The sequence below is a fragment of the Manacus candei genome, unplaced genomic scaffold (assembly GCF_025592945.1).
Source record: "Manacus candei isolate 608988 ecotype Guabito, Panama unplaced genomic scaffold, ASM2559294v1 h1tg000043l, whole genome shotgun sequence".
NCBI lineage: Eukaryota > Metazoa > Chordata > Aves > Passeriformes > Pipridae > Manacus > Manacus candei.
Genome location: NW_026138091.1, coordinates 1,704,392 through 1,725,356, shown reverse-complemented (window position 1 = coordinate 1,725,356; position 20,965 = coordinate 1,704,392). Strand labels below are relative to the sequence as shown.

The 20,965-nt window shown below is 36.3% G+C and overlaps 1 protein-coding gene across 2 annotated transcripts in view; it reads left to right on the top strand.

Annotated features, from left to right (window-relative positions):
- Window positions 1-20,965, top strand: part of NAV3 (neuron navigator 3) — a 254,918-nt gene that overhangs the window by 210,102 nt on the left and 23,851 nt on the right. For both annotated transcript variants that reach the window (XM_051795689.1, XM_051795690.1), the window contains exons 20-26: window positions 282-334; window positions 3,856-3,879; window positions 6,201-6,278; window positions 14,540-14,623; window positions 16,254-16,365; window positions 17,673-17,794; window positions 19,625-19,797. In XM_051795689.1, coding sequence (XP_051651649.1) covers window positions 282-334; window positions 3,856-3,879; window positions 6,201-6,278; window positions 14,540-14,623; window positions 16,254-16,365; window positions 17,673-17,794; window positions 19,625-19,797 — 646 coding nt within the window. The remainder of the gene's footprint in view (window positions 1-281; window positions 335-3,855; window positions 3,880-6,200; window positions 6,279-14,539; window positions 14,624-16,253; window positions 16,366-17,672; window positions 17,795-19,624; window positions 19,798-20,965) is intronic.

Below are 20,965 nucleotides of genomic sequence, written 5' to 3'. Positions count from 1 at the left end.
ATTTATCAAGTGATTTCTTGTCAAAATAACAAAAGAGATGCTTGGTTTGCTGATAATAATACTGAATGTCATTGGCTCACTCTCCTTCCTTATACACAGAAAGTGTTTTATCTGTATAGGACAATCTTTCTAAATGCAGGGAAATCTATCAATAGATTTCTATACTCATAATTGCTCTTTGTAGAAAATTGGTTCTCATTTTAAAAACTTGTTTAGTTATTGAGCTACATGGAGGAAGTTTTATGCTTTTATCAATATTTCATGTTATTTTTTTTTTAAAGTACATGGGTCCTCATTATCACTTGTCTCCAGCACATCCTCTCTCTACTCTACGGTGAGTATTGACGTTGTAAAAAAAGTTCTGCCTGCCTTGGTTCTTGTTCATTGTTCATGACAATTTCAATACTTTGAGATTTGGAAGAATTTTAAAATTTTACCTCAATAAAGTAGGAATGTTTATTTTCAACTTTTTATTACTGCATGCTATTTTAGAAAACATTATTTTCATCTTTTTTGTTTATTGCTTGTAACAGTTTAAAATCACCTAGTACACATTTTGAAAGCTAAAAATAAGATAATGGTCTAAGTGTCTCTTTAAGGGGGGTCCTTATGCTATTGTAGTTCATAATTTTGAGTGATTTTGCTTAATTTCAGCTAGCTTTCTGATTGCACAATTTACAAAGTAATTAAATCCTAGCACTGTTTGAGGTACACTTCTTGAAAACCGCAAGATTGCTTTAGGGTAAGGGAGATACAATTTGCAGTTTAAATGTCTACTGATCTTTCTTGCAAATGACAGCGTTTGGATGTTATTTACAAAGAGAAAAGTAACTTTAAAAATTTTAATCTTAATTAATTAGACCAATTAGATTTGCTTCTAGCTCCAGAAGTTGTTCTGGGTTTGATTTTTGTCTCTATTTTATTGTTTTAATATGTTTTTTTGTTATCTTACGGGAGTGTTATACATTTTGCATAATTTATTGCTTCAGTTGTTCTACTAATGAGAAATCATCCATATGGGAGCAGTTTAACATGCTTGGACATTCCCTTGAGGATACACAACTGTTGCTTTGCAACCTATTTGCTAACTACAATTACATGCTGTAGTAACCCCTTTTCAGAGGAGAGCAACCTACTTAACTGCTTTCATCCCATGCATTCATGAAGTCTGTGTCCTCTCCATGTTTCCAGGTGTCTCTCTGAGTTATGTTTAATTAGAAAAAGGTTCATACAAAAGCATATCTAAAACATCAAGAACACATGCATTAGATTTTTCCAGGCCTTAAACTGCAAGTTGCAAGTAATTCTAGTCCAGACCAGTCCCTAATTACTTGGGAGTGGGGAAGAGGAGGTACAGGTTGCAGTTCTCTGCAGCCTAATCAATGGAGAGTTTCAGATAAAGTACTAAATAAATATGAAGATCATTATGTATTATTACCAACGGATAGTTGAAAATCTTTAAGTTATTCTATGAAGAATGTTTCTTTGGGAATTAGATATGATATTCAGAAGAGACATTTCATGATTTACTACCATTGAAATGAGTAAGTCCAGTGACACAGAAGTTCTGCATTCTCTACTGTTTTCTGTATGTATTGACTTTCTTCTTTACTTGCATTTGAATTTTCAGAACTTAACTTGCATAGACTGGAAATCTAGCTTGTAGAAATATGCATGTACAGAGACAGCCATTTTGTTTCACTCAAAAATATGCCATGTAAGCAGACTTAGTAGATTGATTCAGTTTTGGCAGTGAATACATCTAGTGCTCTGAGAAATTGAACAAATTATGAAAGATTGTCTCCAGTTTTAATCTCCTTCTCTGTAGGGGAGACACTTAAATTTTCACATATTTAGTTGACTCGCTAGGCTTCATTGATTGTGCTAAGCCAAGCTCAAAGGAGATGTGTGAGGACATGTCATTTGTATGTTAATATTCTAACATTTCAAAAATAGGAAAAATAATCTCTACGAGGATGGGGTGCATGCATAAGATGGAGGAGTAGAGGGAGAAAAATAATTATTTCCTTTTAGAGCCTTTTGAAGCAATGGCCGAGTCCTCAGTTACAATGGTGTCAGCATGAACTTAAGTAAAAACTGCTCAGATATATTTGGTTGTTAGATTTTATTTTTAACTTGATAGCATCCCCAGAATCCTCTTCTTTCTTTTTCAATTACCTTATACTGGCCACAAAAGCTGACTTGTGGTAGCCACCTCTCTGAACTCAGGAAGAAAGGCAACACTTCCTTGTGCAGTGAGGGAGTCCTCTGGTAACAACATGGAGCATTGCCTTCATCAACAGGTTTGGCAGTCTAAGGACAACACCACATCCCCATACAGCAGTTTTAGGAAAAGGTCATCAACCTCAATTTTTTTTTCATGGTCATTCTCTATCCCTTTGTGATTTTCCACACACTGCTTGTTTGAAGTAACAATAATGGGAATAGAATTCTTTTTTTTTCTCTGTAGGCAGATCTTTTTGCAAACATAGATCAGAAAGTTAGTGTGTCACAGTATGAGCATCATGTCAGTTCTGGAAAATAAAACTATCATTATACTAAATCATCCTCATGTAGTGATATATCAGGTATTATAGTAGTTTCAGTCAAAAGCTGTTGCAAAGGTTAATATCATAGCACCATGGTCTGTTTAGTGACTGTTAAGAGGTAAGCATGTATGGAAAGAGGCATTTTTCAGAAGTGTTCTCCCCTTACACCAGGGAGAGCAATAAAACATTTCTATAATAAATCATTAAAATTTTAATGGCAAAAATATATGCCTAATACAGGCCTAAAATCAGCTATATTAATTTGTAATAGCACAGACTGCCCAATATTAGAGAATCTTCTTCAGAAACATTACCATGGGTTTTCTCAGTGTTTCTAGTGTTATTTATACATAATTCTTCTAGCTACATTTTCCTTTTACTGCTTACTTCTCTTCCAGAACATGCTAGACTGCTTCTCTGAAGTTGGGCCACCTCAGACTATGGGGTGGATCGATTTCCAGTACATTAACTGATTCTTATTTTATGTTGTGAAACGGTTCCTTTCTCAAGGCACTCCATTCCTTTCCATTAGAATCCCACTAAAGCAAGATTTCTCTGTCCACCAAATGTCACCTAAATAGGACAAATCCCATGCTTAGAAATTGAATGACTTTCAAAGGTTTGTCTTGCAATGGTTTAGTTTCTTGCCTTGTTGAAAGAAAAGGCTGCTGAGTAAATAGCTTCATTATATGACACAATACCTTACAATATGGAAAATATCTAAAATTGTTAAATGATATTAGCAAGTTTAAGTTAAAACTTTAACATGTCTTGATAGCTCTTAATATTTTGGTCAGTATTTTGTATGGAAGAAATTACTTTAAACTGCAAGTACCTCTCACCTTCTCCCATGTATGTTTTACAGGTGCACTGACAACTTTTCTTAGCAGGGATTAGTTATTGTATCAGGAATATGCAGTAAAATAAATATAATTCTAGGAGGCCTAATAATCATTGAAGTGTAAAAGTTTGCTTATATCAGACTAAGGTCCATGCACTGACAGCATAGTACATTTTCTTTTGTATCTTAGAAATATAGCTGCAATTTCTGCAGTTCTGGTCCTGTTCTCCCTTTATCCACTGTTTCCTGTTGTTAGTATGCTGACATACTCTTTGGGGTTTCAGCTGGAGCCTTGCCCAGTAAGTTGAAAGGAATTCCATTTGTCGTTTTTACTGGATACCTTCCTTAAATGTAATGGATTCATGAAGCTATTCATTTCACTTCAGTGTAGCTGGCTCTTATTTTGTATTACCCTGATTATGTTGCACACTGATTCTAAGCCATTTCTTCTTTGTTTTCTTCCAGGCAGAGGAAAAAGCACATTCAGAGGTAAGAACTTTTCTTCATTTTTATATTTATGCCTAGCATTATGTTATTTTATAATTTATTGTTTACTTGTTATGGCTAAACTGCCTAGTCACTGGGAAAAATACACTCTGTGTCTTTGCATCCCCTTTTAAGAAGTATAAGTAAAAACCTGGCGCAGCTTTTAGTGTACTAGAAGGCGTTTTCTTAACATTGTGCTGAAGAAAGCCTCCTGGCTGCCATTCTGAAAAGATGAAAAGAACCAATGAGAATTGGGCATTGAGTTGAGGAGTTGTGATAGGTCGGATTTCAGACTTAATACCACTCTGTGCTGGATCTTAAGGACTGTACAATTCAAGGTAATGTGCTGCCTTTCAGGAGAAAAATACTTCAAATGATTGCTTTGAACTTCTCTCTCTTACATTTTGCATTATATTAAATTTCTGAAAGTGACCACTTTGATGGATTTCAGAGCATTGCAGATTGATTTCAGATATAAATCAAATTTGACATGGAAAATAGCTTCTTTCTCCTCACAGTGTATAAGAATGGGTGACAAGCTTGAGTCAGCAGCTGGATACAATTACAGCCTTTCTCAAAATGAAGTCCTGGTTGTATTAAAAGGGCACCAAGGAGTAACAGCAATAAAATACAGCACCAAGGGGTGCACTTCCACTTCACAGAGTTACATGCCTTCCAACTCATGCATTTTTGCTGCTCCTATTTTTACTGTTCTAGATATTTCAAGATACTTTGAGGAAGTTGAACAAATAAACATATTCTTCCTCCTTGGTGCAGTATATTTCAATATAATTTCTACCTGAATTATCTAAGCTCACTTCTTTTAAAATTAAAACAAAGGAGCTAAAGAGGTATGCCATAGCTCAGTAGCATAAATTACAATTTCTTATTTTATTGCCCTCTATATACGCCTGTATACAGAGGTGAAACAACATTTCTTTCTTGTGTGTTTCAACATGATGTTTTTTCAGTATCTGAGTCTTCTTGTGATGCTCTTACAGGAGATATTGAACAGCACTTCATGAGACCTACCTCTGTGTAGCTGCAGGAATATGATGAAAGTGTAGCTTAAGCAGGAACATCAAATAATTGCACTTGAAAACCGAAAACTTGGAAAAAGAAAAGAGTCAGCCCAGGATGGAGAACAGCTTGATAATCTGTCTCCTTTGCACTGAGCCAGTGTAAATGACCTAGCTATTTTTGTATTGTGGAAGTACACAATACTAGCTTTAATTCTTAAAGCTTGTGCAATATTCCTTGTTGGTTTTCATGGGAGTCATAAAACTAAAGCACTGCAATAGTCTTTAGTAGTGGCTGTTATATGTTCCCTTTCCTAGGCTAGCTTCACACATTTTGCTTCTCTAGTCTGAAATAATTTCTTTTATGTCTGAATACGAAAGGGTTTTCAGTGTGAATCCCATGCTGTGCTTAAGTTCAGTACAATGCCCAGAAGTCCCAGTAACATCTCAAATAGGGTTAAAAGAGCTTAAAATGGTATGCAAGCTTCATGCTAGATATCTATCCCAGCTGCAATGTAAACAGGATGTAATGTAAATCTCTTAAGGATTCTGTTTGTCATTAAAGGATACAGGAATCTTGAACTAAGTTTATTTTCATGTCAACAAACACATTTAAAGTGACATTTATTTTTGTAAGTTGTCAAGCAAGTTTTTGAATACTATATAAGGTTTAAAGAGGCTGCATGTTTGAATCGCAGGGACTGTAGGAAGCATTGTGTTAAAGAAAAAAAATACTACTTTACCTCACCTAATTTTGGACATCCACAAAGCAAAAATCTGTGTCTGAGGTAGCCATCAAAGCCTTCTTCATGCCAGGCAATGGGGTAGTACTTTTTGTCACTTTATCTTAGTCTAATGTAGACTTTTAACATAAGTTGGTTGCATCATGTCTACAGTCAGGCACAGTGAACCTCACCCAAATGCATTCATGTTTCAAAATCTCAAGCCACATCCAGGGCTGCTTTCCTTGATTGCACGAAAGATATGTTTGGAACTTATGGGATTGGGTAAAAAAGCATGACATTTCACTTGCAAACAGAGGATTGTACATATGAGGTGATTAAGCATTTGCCCATGTGTGCTCCCTTAACTGAAATCCTAGCTCATACACTGGTTAACTACAAAAAAGTAGTTGGAGCAACACTAAGAATCAACTTTAATATTTTGTTTTTCTGGATATTTTGGAAACTAAAATGAGAAACTAAGATGCTGTAAACTTATTTGTGATCTCTTAAGAAAACATATCAAAATAACCACAACAAAAGGAATTGCTGAAATACTGACAGCAGTCTGTTGTTTTTCTAGCAAATTCAGAAACTGCGGAGAGAGTTGGTTGCATCACAAGAGAAAGTTGCTACACTTACTTCTCAACTTTCAGCAAATGTGAGTAGTTTTGCTTGTGATCATAAACAGTATCAAAGAACCCATTATCAGACTGGCTAATAGCTGTTACTCAACATGTAGTCTGCGAGACTCTTACTATCTGTTTATTTTGGTGTTTTTCAAATTAATTACTTCATTAAATGTTTATGTTGCCCCAGCTTCCAGGAGAAGAAATCCGTTTCTAAAAGAAATCGAAAGTGGCAGTGGAAATGGAAAGGAGAGGTTCCACACTTTGGGTGTGACAACAGTCCTTTCCTGTTAAGTTTCACTCTTTTCTCAGAATCAACTATAAAAAAAGGCCAAAATTAAGGAGACACAACCAAAGAAGGGGCATGATTTGCATATTCTGATAAAATTCATTAGAGTTCCATTTCACAAAGATAAAGTTCCCAAAATGCAGACAGGTGTGAAGGGAAGCACAGTATACAAGTGTATCTAGAATTCACATGCTGCAACAACAGTGCTAATATATCCCTAATAAAAACTGGGCTATTTCACAGACATATTCCCTGGTGTTCCTTCCAATTGCCATATACTGGTAATATGAGTTATTGAACACATTATCTGAAAATAACACCCCACATGGAATGAGAGCTACAATCCTGTCTGGTTACTGTGGTGTCAGGTGAAGTTACTGGATAGTTACTGAACAATCTGTCGTATTGATTTTTAAATGCAAATCAGGATATAATTGTAGTTACTGCTACCAAGGAAAGCTGAGATGCAGTTGCAAGAGACCATCATTTTGCAGTTCAAGAAAGCAGTTTCCTGATGTGTTGGGCAACCCATAGAGTGCATTTCTTTGAAATGTTGGTGTCCTGAGTGTTTAGATCTATGAATACCATAATTTTAAAGAAATTATTTCAGTTGATGAAGTAGCACTGTGTTCATATTGTGAGAAAATAATCTCCAGCTTTGTGGAAGCTGCTTGTGTTCTTAAGACTGCCACACATGAAAACGTGAAAGAGATATGCTTAGCACTTCTTTCTCTGTTCAGGTGGCTGCAGAACATCTGTGGGTATTTGTACATCTGTAGCAGTGTACATTGCCAGACTCTTCTGAGTACTGAGAATGAACTAGTGAAGCAGATTATATGGGACATTGTGATGTTTGTAAATTCAAAATCTGGATTTCAAGTTGAGTTATTCATTTGAGAATGTATAGCTAGAATAGCCAGCATATCTAATGGGTACAGGGTTCCTTAATTCATATATTTTAGACATTGACCTTCATCTTTGCCAGGTTGGGCAGTTCATTCACCCATCCTGAGAGCAACAAACCAAAACCAACACTGAGAGGTCAGAAGAGCTAAGACAGTCAGTATGCCTCAGGTAGTTGTGTTTACTAATGAGGCTGTTGCTCTCTGCAGGGCACTTTTCTTTCCACCAAGAATGCAGTGGTGCAGCAGCTCTGCATGGAAGTGAGGAGCACAGGGAGGTGGGCTGGGCTTGTGACACTGCACAGTCACAGACTTTCCCATCTCCACTCTGAGTTCCCTGGTGTTACCCAGAGGAATCACAGAATCAACCAGGTTGGGAAAGACCTCTGAGATCATCAAGTCTAACCCTTGATCCAACACCACCGTAGTTACTAGACCATGGCACTAAGTGCCACATCCAGTCTCATCTTAAAAACCTCCAGAGACGGTTGTAGTGGGTTTCTGTGGCTGGGTTTTGGTAGCGAGGGGTGGCTTCTGTTAGGAGCTCTAGAAGCTTCCCCTGTCCTGTGGAGCCAATGCCAGCCGGCTCCAGGATGGACTTCCTGCCGCTGGCCAAGGAGTGACAGTAACGCCTCTGTGACAACATATTTAAGAAAAAGAAGATTGTTGCACAGAAGAAATTCCAGTCATGGAAGAGCAGAGTGAGAACATGGAAATAACAGTATAGACACCAAGGTCAGTGCAGAAGGAGGGGCAGGAGGTGCTCAGGACCGTGGTGCAGACCATGGTGGAGCAGCTGCACTCCTGCAGCCCATGGAGCACCATCAGGGTGCAGAGACCCACCTGCAGCCCACGGAGGAGCCCATGCTGGAGCAGGTGGATGCATGAAAGGTGTGACCCCACGGGAGGCTCAGGATGGAGGAGGGTCCCGCCAGAGACCTGCGGCCCGTGGAGAGGGAAGCCCACGCTGGAGCAGGTTTTTCCCGAGTAGGACTTGTGGCACCTGTGGGGGATCCAGGTCGGTACAGCTCATTCATGAAGGACTACACCCCATGGAGGAGTGACCCATGGGACAGCAGTTTGGGAAGAACTGCTACCCTAGGGATGGACTCATGTTGGAGAGGTCCATTAAGGACTATCTCCCATGGGACGGACCCTATGGGAGCAGGGGAAGAACTCCTCTCCCTGAGCAGTGGCAGAAACAACAACTGACTGTAACCCCCATTCCCCGTCCCCCTGCACCGCTGGGGAGGAGGAGGGAGAACATGGATGGAAGGAGGGGTGGGGGGAAGGTGTTTTTAAGACTGTTTTATTTCTCACTCTTTGGCTCTTATCCTGTTAGTAATAAATTTAAGTACTATCCCCAATTTGACTCTTGTTTTGCCCATGAAGGTAATCAGCCACTGACCTCTCCCAGCTCTTATCTCGAATCATGAATTCTTAGCTGTTTTTTTTCTCTCTCCTCTGTCCAGTTGCAGAGGGAGAGTGAGAGAGCAGCTTCTGTGGGTACCTGATATCTGGCCAGGGTCAATCCACTACAACGGTGAATCCACCACCTCCCTGGGCAGCCCATTCCAATGTCTGATTACTCTCCCTGTAAAAAATTTCTTCCAATATCCAACCTAAACCTCCCTTGGTAGAGCATAATACTGTGCCATCTTGTCCTACTGCTGGTTGCCTGGGAGAAGAGGCCAACTCCCATCTGGCTACAACCTCCTTTCAGGTAGTTGTAGAGAGTGATGAGGAGTTATCTTGATTCCAGCAAGCCCCTGATCTAGTGAAAGACATGTCTGCCTACAGCCAGGGGTTGGACTAAATGATCATTAAAAGTCCCTCTCAATCTAAACCATTCCATGATTCTGAGCAGAATCATGTGTTACATCAGTAAAATTAAATTGTTTTCCTGTGGTGGGCTTGTGTCTGTTCCAGGTGATAATTCAGGCTCTTGGTACCATTTCTCACTTTACTCTGCAGACAGTAAAGCAGTTTGTCCATTAACTGTAATTACAGAATTGATATTTAAATGCCAGTAATTGTATACTTTTCATAAAAAACTATGAGAGTAATTAACAAATATTGATTTAATTTGACAAACATGAAAAACCCAGATGGGCCTCTAATTTTCATGAACTTGTACTGCCTTAGAAATGCTTTCCTTGCATGTATTCATTTATTATTTATCGTCTGGTCTGAGACATACTTCACCAGTCCCTGCATTTTTAAGGAGAAATAGTCCTAATGACAAAATCTGGAATTTATTCTCAGAGAAGAAATCAAATCAGTTAATTGATAATAGTACTAAGGCTCTCATTTTGAGTCACATTTGCACATTGGTGGGCTAAAACCTCAACATTAAGTTTAATGCAGAAAAGTTTGATCACTACCTGTAGATACATCCATCTCTGGCAGGTAGAGTACTGTATGAACAGAGTATCTTCTGTGGTACCTTTACTAACCAGAAAAATACACTGTCCCTTCTGATGCCTTTGCTATAATTGCATTCATCTTAGCATTAGTCCTGAACTCCTCCTAGTTTCCATACCTGTCCGAAAATAGGCAGTGCTTTTTTCCTTGCTGTGGTCTGGAGAAGGAAACTCTTAAGAGCCAGAAATCTTGTTCCCTCACAGTTCATTTCGAGTGTGAATTTGTTGTTACCATTTCCCTTTGTAGAACTGAGCAAAAGTATTGTACAGGAGTGAAAAAAAAGAGCATCTTAATTATCTTATTTCAACGCTATTTGTGCCTTTCTTTGCTTCTCCTGGAAGACTGTTGGTAACATTAGTACATATGTCATTAAAAGACTGGCAGATTGAAATTTTACCTATTTCATCAAGCCTTTGCTTAATATATTATTTTATACTAAAGTCTGTCATTTGGAAGTTACAGCATTTCTCAGGCATTTTTGGAAAGTCTGCCAGAATTTTTATTATTTGGTTTTGTTTATTGTTCAGGTTTTGTTGGCTGGACTCAAGTGCTATGCTTGTTTTCAGCAATTTATTTCATTTGATTAACCCCAAAGTGTTTTGCCTGCATATGATTAAATTCAAACAGGACCCAGCTGTTGTTTGGATGCTTAATTTACAGATTTTTTCTGAGATTCTGGCTTTATCCCTGGTGCCTGTCTCAATGTGGCTGAAGGGCAAATCTCTATACTAATTAAGGAAGGGCCTGTTTTCAGAGCAGAAAGTGTCCAACCAGCAGACTTCCTACATGACTGACAAGGGCTCAAATTCCAGCGAGCAGCCTGAACCAGCCTGTTCAGAGAGACTTTGATCAGTGCTTTGTACTGTATAAAGCTGAAGGCTGCATGCTTACAAACTGTAGTAGAACCAGGATGCCAGTAGAAAGTGGAAGGGATTCGCTGGCTAATACTCTTGTTTGGCCAGCTCTGAACCACTATCCTACAGTCAAGCAACAAGACAATAGCAGGCAGCAAACAGAAAAGGCTACCAGATGTACGGTTGCTGCTTGCAATCAGCTCGATCCCTTCTGGCCTTTCACACTTCCTTTCATTCAGCCGTGTCAGGTGGGAGGAACTTTATTTATTTACTTTTGTTTTATAAATATGAACACTCCAGGTCAAATCATAAAGTGTGTCAGAAGATAGATGTTTCATATGCCAATGTCACATTCACAATAGGCTGTAAGCCTAAGAGCTGAGGTGTTTGGGGTTTGCCTGGCTAGGATCATTTACTAAGAAGGAAATGTCTAAAATCAAATCTGTCATCTTAGCACTGAAGTCATTCCCTGTGCATACATCGCTTTGACTATTTCTAATGGGAATTTCACATGTTAATAGAAGTCAAAATTAATTCATATATGTACATCATGCATCATCTATGTATCTAATATGTATATCATGTTAGTGATGGATATATTTTGCTGTAGGCATACTTCCAGTAATACCCACTTACTTAATTCTAATTCTAGGATATTTATTTCCAAGTGCAAATACTGCATTGAATTTTGGAGATATATTTTTATTTTAGAATGAGTATTATTTAAAGTACATTCAGTATTCAGGCTACTTTTTGAGGTATTCCAATTATTTATGTGCTCCATGAATGAAACTACTGAACCTAACACAGAGATTTCTAAGGTGTGAGAGACTGACTGTAACTTTATATATATATATAAAAATTCCTAAATATTTTTATGAGAATACAAGAATAGAACTTTTTAGATAAATTAAATAATCCCCAGAAACTGAAGATTAGCAATGCAATGAAAATAAATTACTATATTGTAAGTGTAAAATAGGTTTCTAGTTAGAATTTTTAATTTCTGGTGAGTATTATTAAAGACACAGGTACTTCCTTCTATTTGCTTTAATTGTTTTCTGAAATATTTTGCATTCAGATGTTTAAATGCAAAGCCTGACCTCGAATAGGAATATATACATATACATATGTTTTATGCATACTTCAATACACATATAAATATAATTATAATCTAGTCTTTTTCAAACTAACTTTTCTTATTTTGTTGTGTAGTATTTCTTCGGGGGAAAATTAATACTTTGTGTTTCATAGAATAGTATTCTGTTGTAATAAACATTTAAAGTAATGAACAAAGCAGTGAAAGTTTCTTTCTTGAATAGTCTTTGGTTGATGGGACTTTGAATTATGTTTCTTTATTATAAGCAAATAAGGATGGGATAGTCTTTTTCTCAAATGAATTTGGAGGAATCCATTATCCTGATCCAATTACATTTATGATGCAAAAAATTCACTATGATACTTAAAGAAGGTGATATAGTCTGTCACAGTCTGAATTTTAGTAAGAACCCATAGTCATGACATGGCTGTCTTTCTCTAAAGGCTGTCAGAATAACTTAGCAGTTCGGTGACCTTTGATGGCATTTCTAATGATGCTTTTTAGTACTTAATTTTTCCTATAAGTTTCTTGTGATTTATTCATGTACAATATTGGATGAAGTTGTAGCTGTGAAATAGGAAAATACTTTGCACAAATATGCTTAGTTTGGTACCAAAGAACACTGGTTATTATAGTCTAATCGTGAGAAATGGACAAAAGCAATGCATAATTAAACAAATTATTCCTCTTTGCAAGCTTTTGGTCCCCACTGTAATTCTCATGGTAAAGCAAAACCAAGGGCCATCAGCCAAGCTATAGATTTTCTTATGAGGCAGGGAACAGTGAGCTCCATTAGTTTCCTGTTAAACACATGTAATGAAGAGATATTTGGCTCTTATTCTTTAGTAGTTAATCTACTTTGTCTCTAAATGTGTTCTGGGTCAGTGGTCATCATCTTTGGAAATAAACCACCATAGATTAGTCTAGATATTTTTTATATGCAGCTAATTATTAAAGTGAAAAGGAAGTTTAGAAACTAGTTACTATTATCTTCTCAGAGGAATAGAATAGTAAAATCAGTCAAAGGATGTAGTATTGATCAATGGTTTCAGAGGCTCATTTGATGCATATTCCAGGTTCATTTTATCTAAAATTGTAACTTCAAGAATATAGCCTAAGTTATAAATGTTAAAATACACAATTTACTAATTAATCCTTAAAAAATTGCATATGAATCTAGTCTTATGTTTATAAAAAGTTAATCCTTTACCAAAAGAATTATCCCTAAGGCATCCCTGCAGATGCAGAAAGCAAGTGGATTGACCACTATAACCATAAGTAACTAAATACATAATTTATAAATAATATAGTTTACAAGGAGGAAACTTTTCATAAATTTAATAGAATAAAATAAGGAACTTTCAAGATACTAAAATGTTTATAGCACTCTAAAATTGTTTACAAAACATAAAAGCCACTTATCAGTTAATAGCTCTGAAGGGGAGAAGCAGAAGTAGGCCACTATTATATATATGTTAGTCTTTTTTTTCTATTTGAGAGATAATATACAGAGCAAGGTGGCAAGAAGCTCTTTCCTTTCTCCTCAAATGCAGAAAAAAATAATTTTTGGACCATATCTTTTCCCAATTATACCTCAGATTCAGTACAACTACGTACACTTGAACAATTTAAACTATGTTTGTAAAAGCACACAAATCTGCAACTGAAAAATTTGCCAGGCACTGTGTATGAAGAAGCTCAGTTAATCCATTTCTGCATATAAATATATTAGGTTTGAGTTATATTTCCAAGTGCCAAGTTTGAAAACTTTGCCTGTTACTACTTTTGAGATAGCAAAGAGAAAATAAGTATTTCTTTCTGCTTTTAATATTTGATGTTGTGAGACAAATGAATGGAATTTTATGGAATTTCATGGAAATTAAATCTTTCCCTTGACAGTACAAGCTGGCTTAGATTGTTGGTTTCTTTATGACCACTTGCCCTTCTTTGCCTACAAAGCTTGATGTCAGTTAGAAACAATGAAGAGTCGATGTATTCTTTGTATAAATTTTGCTTATATCAAGTGTAGGATGCTGGCTGTTTGAAACAAAAAAAAAAAAAAAGCAGCTTTAATTTTTTTAAATCTTTTGATCTGGTTCAACTTTATTACTTTTCTTATTGAGAAGTAGAACATCCAGTTTTCAGGATTGTCTTTTATATATACACTTGCACACATAATAAATGTTACATTTGTTTTACGTAAGTTTTTCATTACTTTTATATACACAACACACAGAGATTATAATCAATATAAGATTAATAGACTAAGCAATGACCTTTTATAAAACTAACTGTGATATTTTTTGTTTGAGACTCAAGATTTCTCTGGAGAGTTTTATTTGTGAAGGTAAAATTTACCTTTCAAGATAAAGTACTTGAATTCCCATTTTGAAATGTCCAGTAATTGAAAATAATTGCTCCTCGACTTCTATTTGGGAGCAGACTCCTTTTGGCCAATATATCAGTAAACTCAAAGCAGGGCATTAAATCCATAATTCTGTTCCAGGCAGAGATACCTGAGTTAATCTCACTGGGGGCTAAAGAAGCCTGAGGAACACTGGGCTCACTTGGCTGATTCATCTCTCCAAGTTAGCTCAGTCTGAGTTTAAAACTAATATAAAAGAGATGGAGAAGATGTGCTTGGAGGAAAAACATATTTTTAAAAATCAAATAGATCTGGGAAAATTGTCCTACTGTCATGACAAATGCTGTTTTTCTTTCACAGGCTCATCTAGTAGCAGCTTTCGAAAAAAGCTTGGGAAATATGACAGGGCGATTGCAAAGTCTAACAATGACAGCTGAACAAAAGGTAAGTTTACCAAAGCAGATGCTTTAATGTGGAAAATAGTCAGCAAATTATATTAGAGTTTTGTTTAAAAAACACTGAAAGAAAACAGGGACATCTGTGACAATAATGCAGACACATCTTTCTTTAATAGTTGTTACAGTCTCATCTTCATAAAAGTCCAGGAGAATTAAACTGTGCAGCATTAGGTTTACATAGACAATGTCATAGAATAGTTTGAAGATAAAATCTTTCATTTCCAGGTTTTAATTAAAACTTATGCAACTCTAGGTTTACTCCGTACTGAAAGATCCCGTAACAAAGACTGATCATAAGCTGCTGTAGTGCTTCTTTCCAGCCTGCCAGCATTGTCAGAATGATAGAATTACAGGAAGGAAAGAATTTTTAAGTAGAGAAAAATAACTCCATTCAGGGAGTTAATGCAAGTTAGGCATCCTATTCATGAGTAAACAATTTTGGGTTTATCTGTGTTTTGTCTAATGGGGGAAAAAATCTAAACCTGATAGGGAGTAAATTTAATGTACACCTTTATACCATGCTCAGGATTAAGAAGCTGCTTATTACTTTCCAGGATTGCATCTTTCTAGCCTTATTCATTTTGAAAAATATCCTGTAAACAGAAAGCCCTCATTGAGCCAAACTGTGAAAGAAACTGTTTATCAGTGAGCTGTTAGTCACCACTGGAGTCAGTGTAACTGTCTACAAAAATAACATTTCACAGTCTGCTTGAGCACCAACAGATGAAATGTGGTGAGACACATTATGAACTGGATAGCAAATATTTGTATTGCTTGCTTTTTTCTCATCATAGGGGGAAAAAAAAAAAACAACACCACCAAAACTCAATGGAAACTTCGTAGAACCAAAGCTCTTGACTGTTTTACAATCTCCCTAAGAGGGTTTTCTTTCCAGAAGAGGTTAAGTGGTGACATTGAAACTGATCATTTCCAAGTTTCTTTCCCAAAAGATTTAGAACATGTTCTTTTCCTTCATTTCTTTTCTATGCTGTTGAGTTTAAATTCCTTTAACCCTCATTATATAAGTACAGGCTGGACAGACATGGAAGTAATAAAAGCAGTAATAAAAGTTATTTTTCAATAAAAATCAACTGTGCATTCTAATACAGAACTTCCTGCACTCAAATGGAGTAATTTTGCTTTAACTCACAGGACAGTTGCTATTAAACAGGGGCTTTTAAATTGAATTAGTATTAAACAAGTTAAATATTTTGAAAAATACACAGATTCAGGTTGAGATTCACCCATTAAACAGTAGCCTTATATACTAAAGGATGTTATTCAAATGGTTTTATTGTCTTTTGTAGTAACGCTGTTGGATTTCTCTTAATTTTATATTGAATACTCAATTGAGACCCTTTTTAGATTATTCTCTAGTAAAAATGTGTTCTTCTTAAAAATAGCATGATTGCTTTATATAGAATAAATGAAAAAGAATACGTTAGTTGACTTTGATATCTTTGGAGAAAAAGTATGCATTCTATTTAGTTGTTGCCCTTATGTTCACCCAAGCAGTCCTATGAACTTTAGTTCAACCACACTTGTAATTATTTTTAAACTTAGACAAACATTTTTCTTTTGATATATATTTTGACATCTCTTTGCTCTCCCCACAGGAGTCTGAACTTATAGAGCTGAGGGAAACCATTGAAATGCTGAAAGCCCAGAATTCTGCCGCACAAGCTGCTATTCAAGGAGCCTTGAATGGTCCTGATCATACCCACAAAGGTATGGTTTTCTTACTGTTAAAATAAATAAAGAGTTTCTCCTCAGGTGAAAAAAAAAGTTAAGTCACTATTTTTTCTGTTGTTTGAGGACTCTGTTGCAAGGGCAAGCACATTCTGCAGTGAATGGTAGGCATACTTGTGGTATTTCCAGAGCTGGAACCTTGCAGAAGCTTTCTGTCTGCCAAAGTTCCTGGAGCTTTATCATCTTAGAACTGGGTGGCAAGGAATAGATTGCTGGATGTCAAGAGTTAACCATGTCGCTGCAGTTGTGTACTGAAATACACTCAAGACACTAGTGAAATCTTATGATGTAACATGTTTATAGCTTGGAAATCCAATCAAACTTGTAGCTTTGTAAACTGGTGATCTCATTGTTAAGAGATGAACTGAAAACAGCTCAGCTCCTTTACGAAGTGCTGAATCAGTGCAGGAAAGCAGGTATTTTAAATTCCAGAAGTTGAATTAATTTGTCGTTGCAGTTAGGCAGCTATCACATGATAAATATATACTTCAGAAGTGCCTGTTGATAAGCAACAGCAAAGGAATTACTTGAAGAAGAAAAATAATCACTGTATTCATTTTTTAAAGTGTCATTGATCTTTCTTTAGAGAGTTCATTATTTAGATGTTTGCCTTAAGGTCATTTCACTGCATGACTTGAGTATAGCAAAGCTAACTTCTAGGAAGTAGAAAATAATCCGAAAAGTAACTTTACTTGATATTAGTAGACGGGTTCTGCAAGAATATTTTCCAGTGATTAAGATATAGTTATCAAAGTCTTTTAAGAAATTGAAACTCAAAAGCCTCACTAACCATTTCTAATATTCTCCACTTCTTGGTTATTTTGTTTCATTTATTTTTAATGAACTCCTGCCTGTTTATTTCCATCATGGTATATTAGAAGGTAACATCTGAACACTCATTAGTGCTGCTACAAGTCAAATAGTGCCTATACTCCTCAGAAATGTAGTACATGTGACAATAATAAGTCAAGTAATCCATCTGTAACAGACACTGTTCAGATATGAGGTTATGTGTGCATAGATTGGTGTGCAGGGTCATTGCCTTCAGGGCAGTAACACCCCAGTTTGGAGAATCTCTCAAGTGTTAGACTAGTTGTACCCATCCCCATTGATCCCTATGTGGTTTCTCGCAGGCAGCAATAACTTGAATCTGAGCCACTACAAGCATCAATGTCATTTATGTTCATTTAGACTCCCTTTGAGGAGGAAGATGCTACATAAATATAAAAATGATTATTATGTTGAAACAGAAACAGATGGATTTCAAAGTAATTTCTTTTCTTTAGATTTACGTATAAGGCGGCAACATTCTTCAGAAAGTGTTTCCAGTATCAACAGTGCTACAAGTCATTCAAGCATTGGCAGTGGTAATGATGCTGATTCCAAGAAAAAGAAAAAGAAAAACTGGGTAAGTACATAGCAGGTTTAAAACTATCTTTTAGCTATTATGTCATTTACTAGTGTCTGAGTAACATGACAGTACATTTCATCTACAATATTCCTGTGGGGTCAGATGGATATAAAGCAATTCATATGTAGCCATACTGTGACTATACCAGCAAACTAAAAATTGTTGAATATCAGCCCAGATTTATTTGCATAAGTCAAGGTAATTAAAAACAAAACAAACAAACCCACAAAAAACAAGAACACAACAACTGCAAATAAGCTCAAAAACTAAAAACCTTAAAATAGGTGTTCTGACCAAAACCATCTCTGGGCCACATTGAAACCCTGTTTGATTTTTCTTCACTTGGAATTTGATTCAAAGGCTTGACTCAAATATGTTACGCAGCAATGGAGGGAGTTGACATCTGTAAAAATTCTCATTTAAAAGTAGTACAGAGTTTTTAAAGAAATTAAGATGCTTCTTAACTGGAACATACAAATACCACATAGTGCTAAAGGTTTAATCAAACACTTTAAACAATCAGAAAATACGTTTTTGTTGTTTTAAAAATATTACCTGCATAAACATTTGTTTTAAAATACTGATAAGCCTTCAATCCCTTGATTTGTAATTCCACACTCTTTCATGTTTCTGCAAGGTGAACTCTAAAGGAAGTGAGGTGAATATAAACCATGGAAAAGTTGGCATGCATCTATAAAAAAACCCCTATCTTGGCATGATTGCTATTTATTTTGGCAGCAGGCTTTTATACCTTCTAAAAACAGATTATCCTGTATATCTTCTCAGTTTGTCTCTATTAATTTTAATCTCAAAGTTTAGGCTATAGAAAGGGAGAATGTAGCCAAAACCCATTTCTTTCTTATTAGATATCATGAGCTGGAAAGGACTTGTTTCTCATTATGATCGGTGGTCACACTCCCCACTTTCCAATTATACCATGAAAATGACGTGTTTGAATACCTCATTTTTTATAAAGGAATCAGTTGGTCATTGAGTTCTGTACAATTTTGATCAAAACAACTTTCTGAAAATAAAAAACAAAACCCACATTTTTCCTAAGATGAGCAACTTTTTTATTTAGGTAAAGGTATCGATGAATGGGCTCCTTAAAATTCACTGCACACAAAACTGTTGTCATCTTGGCTCTTGAAATAAATGGCTCTTTGGCTATTCTGTCCCTTTTAAATACTGGATAAGAGCTTCTAGAGGGAAAAGGCAATGCTTGTATGTTCAGAGATCTTACCACTCTAAAGGAAACTGCAACAAATAGTATATACCTTTCAGCTAACATTCTTTTCAGTAGTACAACAGAGCAAACCTCATGTCCCAGCTTGAATCCTCTCGCTTGCAATCCAAACCATAGCATTTGCATAGCTTGGCCATTCAAAGTTTTAATGGTGAAAGTAAATTGGCAAACCCAGTAAATTGGACTTGTCTTTTGATTTCCACATTTAGTAACAGCAGGTTCTACCTGTACCTATATGCAAAGTGGTTATTTAAAGCCACCCCTTGAAGCGAGTACCATGAGAATGGGATTCCACCAGGGCTTAATGGCTTTAAATGAGCACCCCTACCCCACAGTCATACCACTCAATACTGCACTTTTTCCATAGCATTACTTTTGCACTCTGCTGGATTAATAAAGTCAAAACAAAGCACTGTATCATGTTTCTAGAGATACTGTGTTGCATATGTTAATACCTTGCTTCTGCATACTGACCTCAGGCAGTGGCTAGGATGGCATCTGCAAACTAACTTTTCAAAAGATGAGCTGCACACTAAGTGCTGTGATGAGGAAAATTACCTTGCTCTGTGTTTGTTTTCCAGCTAAGAAGCTCTTTCAAACAGGCCTTTGGAAAGAAAAAGTCCACCAAACCTCCTTCCTCACATTCGGACATAGAAGAGCTGACAGACTCCTCTCTTCCTTCCTCACCTAAATTACCCCACAACTCAGGAGAGTGTGGGGCAACGTCAATGAAACCATCCCAGTCAGCATCTGCGTAAGTGTCTCTCTAGATAAACCCTTCTTCCCAAAGGGCATGAGCTGTGAAACAGGCCCCCTCTAGTGTGGCCATTTGCAGTCCAGAAGCCATTGCCAGCAGCTGTGAACTTTTAATCTTGAGGTCCATCCATTTGCCAGATTTCTTGTGAGCTTCACACCATTTACACAATACTCCTCCAGTAGTTCTTTACCAGGTCATTTTCTCCTCCTTTCACGGACTCTACCCCAAATCACCTTGCTGTACAAACTTCTTTCCAGATGCATTTCTGAAAGTTTTTGTTGTGCTCTCCTGCGACCAACTTTTTCATATCCACTTAGTAAAGGCCTTAGTAAAGTTTCCTTTTTAAATGATATAGAAAAAATATCTTCTTTTTTTTCCAGGTAGCTATGAATTTTTACACTATACTCATCCCTCCTGTTATTACTTTATCTACTTTGTAGCTAGTAATGTATATGATTTTTAATCTATTTCCTCTCTTTTAACAGCTTGGATTTTTTGGGATTATACTTTTTTCAAATTACCACCCTTAATGTTTCAGGTCTGGAAACAAGTCATCAGTCAATAGCTGTCTCATTTCTTCGTTATTTTTTGAATATCTGATATATTCTTCTTACAGAATTTGCAGCTCTCATCTGTATTCGTCTGCTATTTTTTTTCATTCTGCTAAGATCATAACTATTTCTAATTTAGGGAAATTAACCTCTTTTCAAAAAAATGCATACTACTGATGCCAGCCTTACTTTCCTTGTCCTAATTGAGAATAATCAGGTCACAATTACACTTCCTTAAGGCATTCAGGGAATTCTAGTCCTGTGACTGATTACTGAGCTTTATAATAGAATTACTCTGTGTCAGGTTATGTGCCTTTTATGATTAAGTTTTTATAGACTTGAATGATTTTTATATACTAGGTTTAGGAGTTTGACAGCAAATATTGCCACAAAATAAACCTCTTCAGAACAAACGTTTTCCTTTTCTTAGATTGTGTGCAGGCTAGAAAGAAAGAACTCATCTAGATCTCTGTAGTTTTGTTCAATTATTTTATAGGAAACTCATATTTTTATGGTTTCAGGTATATGTGTGTTTTGGGAAGAGGATTTCTTCATGTTCGGGACCCTAATGTTTGACTTATTATCAATTTAAAAGTCACCCTAATAGTGAAAAG